Source organism: Panicum virgatum, chromosome 3N (genome assembly GCF_016808335.1).
Source record: "Panicum virgatum strain AP13 chromosome 3N, P.virgatum_v5, whole genome shotgun sequence".
In the NCBI taxonomy this organism is placed as follows: Eukaryota; Viridiplantae; Streptophyta; class Magnoliopsida; order Poales; family Poaceae; genus Panicum; species Panicum virgatum.
This window is the reverse complement of record NC_053147.1, coordinates 45,366,041-45,375,500: the sequence shown is the minus strand read 5'-3', so window position 1 is coordinate 45,375,500 and position 9,460 is coordinate 45,366,041. Positions and strand designations below refer to the sequence as shown.

At 49.9% G+C, this 9,460-nt stretch overlaps 1 protein-coding gene across 1 annotated transcript; it reads left to right on the top strand.

Moving 5' to 3' along the window:
- Positions 1 to 7,972: 7,972 nt before the first annotated feature.
- Positions 7,973 to 8,383, top strand: LOC120667825 (protein IAL1-like). Its single transcript, XM_039947819.1, has one exon. It carries the CDS (start codon positions 8,036 to 8,038, stop codon positions 8,381 to 8,383), a length of 348 nt encoding a protein of 115 aa, XP_039803753.1. The 5' UTR covers positions 7,973 to 8,035.
- The last annotated feature ends 1,077 nt before the right edge of the window (positions 8,384 to 9,460 follow it).

Here is a 9,460-nt window from a genome sequence, read left to right as displayed (position 1 = left end):
GAAGTCTTCCAGCAGCAGCAACAAGAATGAAGAAATCGGCAGTCCCACGCCGGCGGAGACGTGCGAGGTGAATAGCACGAACTCCCCGGCGCGGAGGTTGCCAAGGGGAACCGAGCCTGCTCGCACCCCCTAGCCGGTCTCCTAAGCACTCCACCCAAGCAGGCGGCGCACTGTGTTCAGCTCTTCCTCGGTCTGGAAGCGACGGGGATGAACAAGGGATGCCATCTCTTGGTGGAGTGAGAAGGGAGCCTGTGTAGGGGGGAGAGAAGGCAAAAGGGCGCAAAGGCTGGAGGAAGAAGACAAATGCGGGAAAGCAACCGCGGAATGCGGTGCGCCCCGTTATAAAGCCTGACTCAACCGGCGCGCCCCGGAACCGTCGCCGAAACTCAAGCGACGCCCGCGCCTAGAGTTAACCGCCCAGTCCATGACGTGGGGGCCCAGGCCCACCTATCAGGGAGAGCGGGTAATCAATGGAGGTGTGAAAAGGCGGGATCTGAACCGTCGCCCGCGCGCGTGGAGCAAGGCGGAAGCTGAGCTGACGTGCGCGCATTAATCGCAGGCGTGGCCGAGCTTTTCGGGAGCTGCGCCGGTGGTAAATGATCTGTTTACTCCGGCCGCACCAATGCCGAATGTCGCGCGTGTGACTAGGTGAACCACTGATCGTGGGGCCCAAAGTCAGTAAGCCGTTGCGATGTGATGAGGCAGCAACCAACCCGACGGGTAGTCAAAGCCGGTCAAGACCCCTGCAGAAAGGAACTTCAAGCTATATAGAGCCAAATCGCAGAAGTGGCCCCACCTGTGGGTTCGTACCTCCCCCAAGGTGGGCCCGGGGGCCACTTTCGGTACTCTGTAACAGGGATACCCACTCTTACTGCAGCAAGGCAGGACCCGCGTAGTTATCCGTAGCTGCGCGGGAAAGACGGAGTAGCCAGGCCCCACAGGTCAGGCTCTTCCCTCACTAGGACAACGGCCCCGGACCCGCTCCCCGCCTGGGGATGGGTCCAGAGATGCCACGTGTCCCTAAGGAAGGGAAGCTCCAAGCTGACCGCCGAGGCCCGAACCCCCATAGGGGTCCGGGACCTCCTGCGCCCATCCGGACTACCCTCACCGTGTAGGGGTCCGGAACTGCCACGTGTCCCGAAGGCGCGGGATCGTGCGCGGGTCTTCCGCAGAGGGACACGCCCACCCACCGCATTTATTGTGGTGGACAAGGCATGCTCTGCCGCCGCGGTACGCGAGACAGCTTTTGTCAGGCCTCGCTGAGCACCGCGTATTACCAAGGAGCACAGTGCAGCCGCCTGTGCCGCACCCGCGCAGAGCCCGCCTACAGAATTAAATGGATACGACAGCACGGCACTTTTCCATCATGCCGCCTATGCCGAAAGCTACACCACCCGCTTAAGCAATGTGGCGGGCGGTGCCACTAGCTACGACAGGCTCGACCTGACAAGACAACGCCAGGACATGATGGACGAAGGGCTCCGGGAGCAGGCGAGGGAATCTAAGAGAGAGATCTCATTTGCCTGCGACGCCATAATGTATGAACAGTACGTTATTTTATACTACAACGTTGGGCCCACCTGTCGGGGACCCAACAGCTGTGTACGCACCCCCCTTGAGATATAAAAGGGAGGCGCTCGCTGTGCACAACAGAGACACAGACCCAAGCTCTCACAACCTTCTCACTCTCGTGGGAAGGCAATACAACACACAGTGGACGTAGGGTATTACGCTCCGGCGGCCCGAACCACTCTAAATCTTGCTGTGTTCATCGTGTTCTCGAGGGAGATTGTTCTGAGACCAGCTACCCCCGGGTATACACCCTTCGGGCTAGGGCGGGTGCCTTCCGCCACCCGGCTGTGGTTAGCAGCACCACGACATTACGTACTGTAAACTATAGGAACCAGGTCTTCGAAGGACCTGCTGCTCGCGGGTGCGGGTTGATCGGACCTGCTTCTTCCACGCGGTCAACTAGGGCAAAACGGGCCTCCAGGTCATCCTTCCACGAGGCCGCCACAACACGCGGACCTACAGCCTCCCCGACGATAGGGAGGCCGAGGAGGTAGGCCACGTCCTGCAGCGTAGGAGTCATCTCCCCACACGGGAGGTGGACCGTGTGTGTCTCCGGCCTCCATCTGTCAACGAGCGCCGTCAGGAGGGATCGGTCGAGCTGAATAGGCCCAACCTCGACAAGACGGCTCAGAGTCAGTAGACCGGCCTCACATAATCTGCAATAAACAAAATTGTCGAAACAAAGGAATACCGACGAATACATAAGTGATAAACAATAATATTTCATTACATACCTGTCACACCAATCGTGGTGTATAGAGATCGCCTCCCCGGGTGGACGAGGACGTAGCACCTCTAGGGCTCGATGCTCAACTGTTGCAAAGTAAGACCTGTGGCTCGAGTCGATAACTGGGTCTAGCAAGGAGTCCATCTCCATACCTGCATTCAAAAATATATGAGAACACATAGGTACATATATGTTTCATACAAACTGGACGCGTAATATTTATACATTACAGATAGGTTCGATACAAACTCCACACACGATTACTATATATTACAGATAGGTTCGATACAAACTCCACGCACGATATTTATACATTACAGATATGTTCCATACAAACTGGACGCATGATTACTACATATTACAAATATGTTCGATACAATTGTGGATCATGGCACCGAATGCCTTCCACGAGCAATTCTCACCGATGGTCGTCTGAACGTAGGAGGTGCTCCATCTCTGGGATTTCCGGAAGGACCGACGTCAGCAGCATCGTGAAGTGTATTCTGAGGACACTTCTTATAGTTGTGACCCAATGCTCCGCATTGGCTGCAACGCTTTTGTGCCTTGCTTGCTTCGGACTCGTCCATACCATTCCGAATACGACGTGTCTGATGGCGGCCTTTGCCTTTCTTAGTGGCTGGATCAGGAATAAACATCTTATTCTCATTATCCTAAATGAAAGGCCTCACTATTCCAATCCCGTATACCTCATGTCCCCAGGTGGATACAGCTGCTTACTTGCTGAAGTAAGGTGAAACAAATACTCCTGGCTGCAACCCAGACTCTGCACATGCCGCAATGAGATGCGAGCATGGCAAATGCAATAACTTAGGCTTCATGCAGGTGCAGAAGGCTTTGCCATCTACTGTAATCAAACTCTTCTGTACCACCCTATCTCTACAGATACCACGACCAGTTCTATCCTTGCATAGAACCTCAAATCTATGCTCCATTGTACCTGTCGATATGACACGGTGCAGTTTGGCCTTTTCAATCTTCTCTTGCATATATTATGTCACTCTTGTGCAAAACTGAATTTGGGAGTTGCTGATGTTTATGCTTGCAGCCATGTAACGCTCTCTGAAATACTTTATGCACCCATATATGATGAACTCAACAATTCCCACAAGAGGAAAGGCACGACAAGAACGCATAACCATATTGAAACACTCAGTTGGTATCATAAAGGAATGACCATTTCTTCTTAGGTGCACCTCGAATCCAGTGTGAAAATGGCTTGTCAATTGAATCCCTAGCCTCTGCAGCATGACTCGTGCCTGTTCCTGATGCCCTTACCTTCACTAGCTCTGCAGTCAACTGATCAAGCATCTGCCATAATGCATTGAATTTTCTCTGTTGATTTTGGGTGCACAACCTCTTAAACAGGTTCTTAAGATCCTTGTTCTTGAAGTGGTCATAGAAGTTTGCACCCATATGCCTAATGCACCACCCGTTTTGGACATCGGGCCACAATGGAGGCCTTGTCGCAGTTCCACGTTGCAATTTCAGAATTGATTGCAGCAGACCTGCATGCCTATCACTAATAAGGCACACATCTGGACGTGCAGCAACAACATGAACCTTCACTCGTTCAAGGAACCAATACCAACTGTCTAAGTTCTCATTCTCAACAAATGCAAATGCGAGTGGAACTATTTGGTTGTTGCAATCTACCCCGATTGCGGTGAGTATCTGACCTTTATACCTTCCAGTCAGAAATGTGCCATCAATGCAGATCACCGGAAGACAACACTGAAATGCTCTAACACAAGCACCTATGCAAAAGAAGGCTCGTTGCATAATTCTTTGCCCCCTAGTCACGGCTGGTACGAGTTATGTGTCATAAAAGCTTCCAGAATTTCTAGTAGCAACCTGGGATAACATACGAGGTAGGATATCATATGATGCCTCGTATGTGCCGAACCGCATCTCGAACACCCTTTGTTTAGCCCGCCATGCCTTCAAATAACTAATGGTGTACTGGTAAGTCAGCTTAATGTGTCGAACAATCATTTTTGGCTCATAATTTAGGTTGTCCATAATCAACCCATACATTTGCTTTGCAACAAAGTTGCATGATATATTGGGATGCGAGGGAAGAACTTCTGACATCAAACAAGTGTGCTCTGTCACAATGGAACATTTCCAGTTTGACTTCCATTTTCCCTTGAATGCATGTACTCGCCATGGACATCCATCATTCACACACTTCACCTCATATTCTTTACTGCCAGACTTTACGACTCTAAATTCTCGTTTCAATGATATTGCCCATAGTCTCACAGCATCTTTTACAGCTTCAATATTTGGATATGTTGCACCTTGCACTACCTCATTCCCTCAGTACTCCTACTCCTGATTTCGTACGTCTTCTGCGATATGACTACCAAAACCATGCTCCTTCCACTCTTTTGGCAATGAGTACTGCTCGTCATCAGATGAGCCCTCATATTCTTTCATCTCTATTGCGGTTTGGTCTTCTGCCTCCATCTCGTCCACAATGCTATGTATCATCTCTCCCTCATAAGCAAGGCCCTGTGGTCCCATGTTTTGGTTCTCTATCTCTTCTGACTCATCTTGCTCAACATAATTGGTCTCTCTTCGAATACTCGGAGTTGCTTCATCTGCACCATGTTGGATTTCATTTTGTGTCTTCTCCCGGATTTGAACAAGAATGGCCAGAGGTCACCCACACTCTAGAGCTGCTTGCATGTATTTCTGTCAGTCATCAGTGCGGTGTATCATCATCAATTCCCATAAATCACTTTCTACCTCACAATTACTGGACGGCAATCACATGTGTCAACGGATCAACACGGAACCCATGCTGCAGCCACTTACATATGGAACCAAAACTCCTTTCCAGAGGTTTATCTATGCCGCTATATGTGCACTTAAAGGCAGAAAGATCTACTCCATTTGGCCCATACAAAACATTGTAGTCACCATAAAATACTTGAAACTGCATTTTGCTCGACATATCTGTATATCACAGAATACTTATCGAGTTATACTCTTTACTTCACTACCTTATTCAATAATCCGTAAAAACTAAGTATGGAATTCAACTACAACGTATAAGTATTCATAACTACGTGATGACACTCAAATTCTATACTGCATATGCCAAATTCTATTCTAAATCATAATTAATTTATAAACACGTCTCTAATAGTACTGCAATTAATAATAAATGTGTAGTACTAATTTTCTAAACTAATTTACTACTACGTAACTACAAACTAAAGTATCATTAAACTGCTACTTAAATGGTTCTACTATAGCATTAATTAAATTAAATTACTCTACAATACCAATGGAAAAATACATAAACTAAATGTACTAACCTGCAGATCACAAGTGCTGAATCCGGCAGGGCTTCGCCGCTTCCCTTCTCCTCACCCCTCTCTTTTTTCTGGGTTTTTGGTGGAATTTTCGTGCTCAAATGAGGAGGGAAGGGGGTCGGATACTTATATAGGGGAGGGTACCCCGGTCGCCCGAGGGGGGGCAACAGGCCCCCCCTGTCGCCCGCGGGGGGGGGGCGATAGGCCCCCAGCCGCGCCTGTGGGCGGGGCCCAGTGGTCACCCGAGGGGGGGGGCGACAGGCCCCCTTTTTTTTGGCCAGGGATCTCGTTGCAAATTTGAAGAAAAAAAATTACACTTAGGGCCTGTCGCCCTATGGGGGACGACCGGGTGGTATTTTTGAAATTTTTCAAAACAGACATATATTTTTGAAATTTTGATTTTTTTAAATATAAAAAAGAAAAAAGCGCAAGTGGGCCGTGGGCCGCTTTGGAAAACTGGACCTGGTTCATATATGCCGATCGATCCTCCAACCGAACTGCCACGAATTACCGACTAATGCTCACACAGTGAATGACCATATTTATACCGATTGATAGTCCATCGAACAATCTCGATGTATCGACCGATGATCTAGCACCTGTACAAAGTCAGGTTTATTTGAAAAGGCTATAATTTTGTGGATGATGCTCAAGTCTCCAAAGAAAAAGCTAGGATAAAAATGTGGAATCTGAAAGTACAAACGAGTTTGCATTGGTACATTGAAATTGTAAAACTCCAAGTACTACCACCTATACGGTAGCTCTAATGGAGAAGCTTTTTACAGGACCCCGACAGAAGCAAACCTGCTATCAGCATAGAGAATATAGATGGCAACGGATACATTACCCGCGGGTAGAGAACATTCAGACCCACACCCGCAAGGTCATTTCCAGACCCGTGCACGTGCCGGCGACCCGCCACGGGTAGCAAACCGTGCCCGCGCCAGCAACCCGTGGGCACACCCGCATGACTGCCAAGGAGCTGGGACTGGAGGCGGGCTGGCAGAGGCAGTGCCGGCGCGCGCTCCAGCCTCCGGACCTCGATATTTGGCCAAGCTGTGACATGATAACTATGCAATCCTTTTTTAATATACTTTGGAGTTTTCTTATGGTAGCCAAGCTCACTGTATTCTATCTGCCCATTTTTAATATAATTTGGAGTTTTTTATGAGTTAAGATGATTCTTGGAATCAAATTATTTGCCCGAATCAGTTATTTGGCCAATTGGAAAATACAGCCCGCAGTAAATGTTTCAGGTGATATAATGCGAACTTTTTTGCATTTCCTAAAAAAACAAAATGACGGTTTTTGCAAATAAGAAGAAAACATATGGCACTGACAGAATTACAAATGAGAGAAGAAAACGAGATGTCACGTAGCAATTTTATTGCTTTTATTTTTTACAAAAATTAATTATTGATTTTACAAACATGAGGCGCATCACGCATGGAAGTAGATCGAGCATCGTGACACCACAGATTAAGCAAAGACGCCATTGGTAGAAGCTCGCAAAGGTGAAGAATTTTGATGCACCAAGCAAGATTACCGTGTACATACTGGTCCTTGCGCGTGATCATCTTGAGGAAGCGCTCGCTCCCAGCACCCAGCCGCTAGGTCTCCGGCTGCCGTCGTCGCATGCCGCCGCCGCCACCGGCTGCGCCACCGCCATTTTCTCGGCCAAACCCAAACAGCGGTATTCTCCGGGGCCCGTGCCATACGTACGCCTTCACCTTCCAATCTCTCTCTCTACGCTCACCAGCGCGTACGCTCGATACGAGGGGTCCGGACAGACGGCCGTTGAGCTTCCCATTTCTAGCCCGCTGTCGCCGCCCTCCTCAATTGGCAACAGCACGTAGCCGTTGTGAGCCTTCCTATTCACCTCGATCGAGCCGGCCGGCGGCGTGTACATATATAAAGCCGGCGGCGGGCGTATCTCCTCCAGATCTTGCTTAGATTAAATTTTAATTAGCAACACCTCTCACCGGGATCCTTGGCGATCTCCGCTAGATTTTCATGTCGTCGTCCACGGGCGCCAGCGCCGGCGGCCTCGATATGGAAGTAGCTGACCACCAGCAGGACTACGGCGGCGGCGGGAGCAGTATCCCGCGAAGGTGCGCCGCGTGCAAGTACCTGCGGCGGAGGTGCGCCCCCGGCTGCGTCCTCGCGCCCTACTTCCCGGCGTCTCAGCCCCGGCGGTACGCCGACGTGCACGCCGTCTTCGGCACCAGCAACGCCACGAGGGTGCTCCAGGTTGCTACTTGTACTTGATCGTCGCGTGCACTGTATGCGCTGAAGCTCTTGGCTCGAGAGAGCTTGGTTAGAATGATATGCGCCGCCATTTCTGTGGTTGCAGAGCTTGCCGGTGCAGGAGCGAGGCCGGGCGGCAGACACGATGGCGGCGGAGGCGCGGTGGCGGGTGCAGGACCCGGTGTACGGCAGCACGGGGGTCATCGACCGCCTGCAGCAGGAGATCCGCGCCGTGCAGCACGAGCTCGCCACGACGCGGGCGCAGCTCGCCGTGCACGCGCGCGCCGCCATGGCGCCGCCGCTGGGGACGCAGCCGATGCCGCCGTCTCTTCTCCTTCCTCCTCCTCCTCAGCCTCTTGCTGCTGCTGCTGCTGCTGCTGCTGCTGCGGTGGAGGTAGTGCACGCCGGCGCTCATGGCGTCGCCGTGCAAGAGGAGGATGAAGCGCTGTTAATGGACCCTGAGGAGTTCCTCGACCTCGACGGCCGCCTCTGAGCTGTGGGGAGTGCGCTATCTAGCTTCCATATTGGGCTGTAGCTACCAATTTAACAAATCAAATCCAAACACGTCAATATTCACAGACGGAGGAAAAGTAACAGTACGACCCAAAACATGTTCACTTCGTAAGCATTATTTCTTGCATGTGTTCATGCACCGAAATGGAGAAAGTTTCCAAATATAGTAATTGATTCTTGTGTGGGAGAAAGTACTAGTAGACGTATAACAGCAGCCTTTGTATTTGAGAAAAATAAAAAAGATCATACTCAGCTTGAATTCCAATGCAAAAGTATAATTAAAATATATTAGTGGAGTTCATAGCCAGCTTGTATTATGGAGTTCGTACTCAGCATGCTCCACTTGTGTACTGCAGATTCGCCGACGCTGGCCAATCAGAGTTACACATTTCGTTCAGGGATCGAAAGTGCTCCACAGTCATTACTTGATCACCTACTTTCGCTCTTCTCTACGCCTAAAACGTTTTCACTTCGCCTGCCCGGTGCCGCGGATTCACGGTGCGCACCTGTCGCGCCATCTGCTCTGCTGCTGAGCGCCATCATCAGGGATGACTCGCAAATTCAGGCTTATGAGCTGCAAGTTTTATTTAGTTTATTATATATTCAGATGGAAACATGATGACTTGCTTCCTCTTAAAGTGTCGGAGTGTAACGAACATGGCTCCATTTAGACCATTTCGAATGATTTTGGTGATCGAGTGACAACACAATAAATGGGACTTGCAAGTTTTGCAAGATTATATTTATAGGATTCTTTAGGTCCCTTGGATAGAGTCCAAATCATATCCGAGACATCCAATACACTGTCGAGATGTCCAATACACCGTAGAGACGTCCAATACACCGTAGAGACGTCCAATTCACCGACGAGACGTCCAAACCACCGTAGAGATATCAAGTCGTAGTGAAAAAGCAGAGATAGAATATATTTGGAGTGTCCAAATGACCGCTGCGACGAGTTGGACAAGTGCAACAATGAAACAGGAAAAACACAGAGTGACCGGATAATTTGACACCCCCATGGTCGGACTATCCGACCAATGCAGCCGGATGATCC

Excerpts from the sequence above, each read along its gene's own strand:
- LOC120667825 (XM_039947819.1), top strand. The coding sequence starts at position 8,036 with ATGGCGGCGGAGGCGCGGTGGCGGGTGCAGGACCCGGTGTACGGCAGC.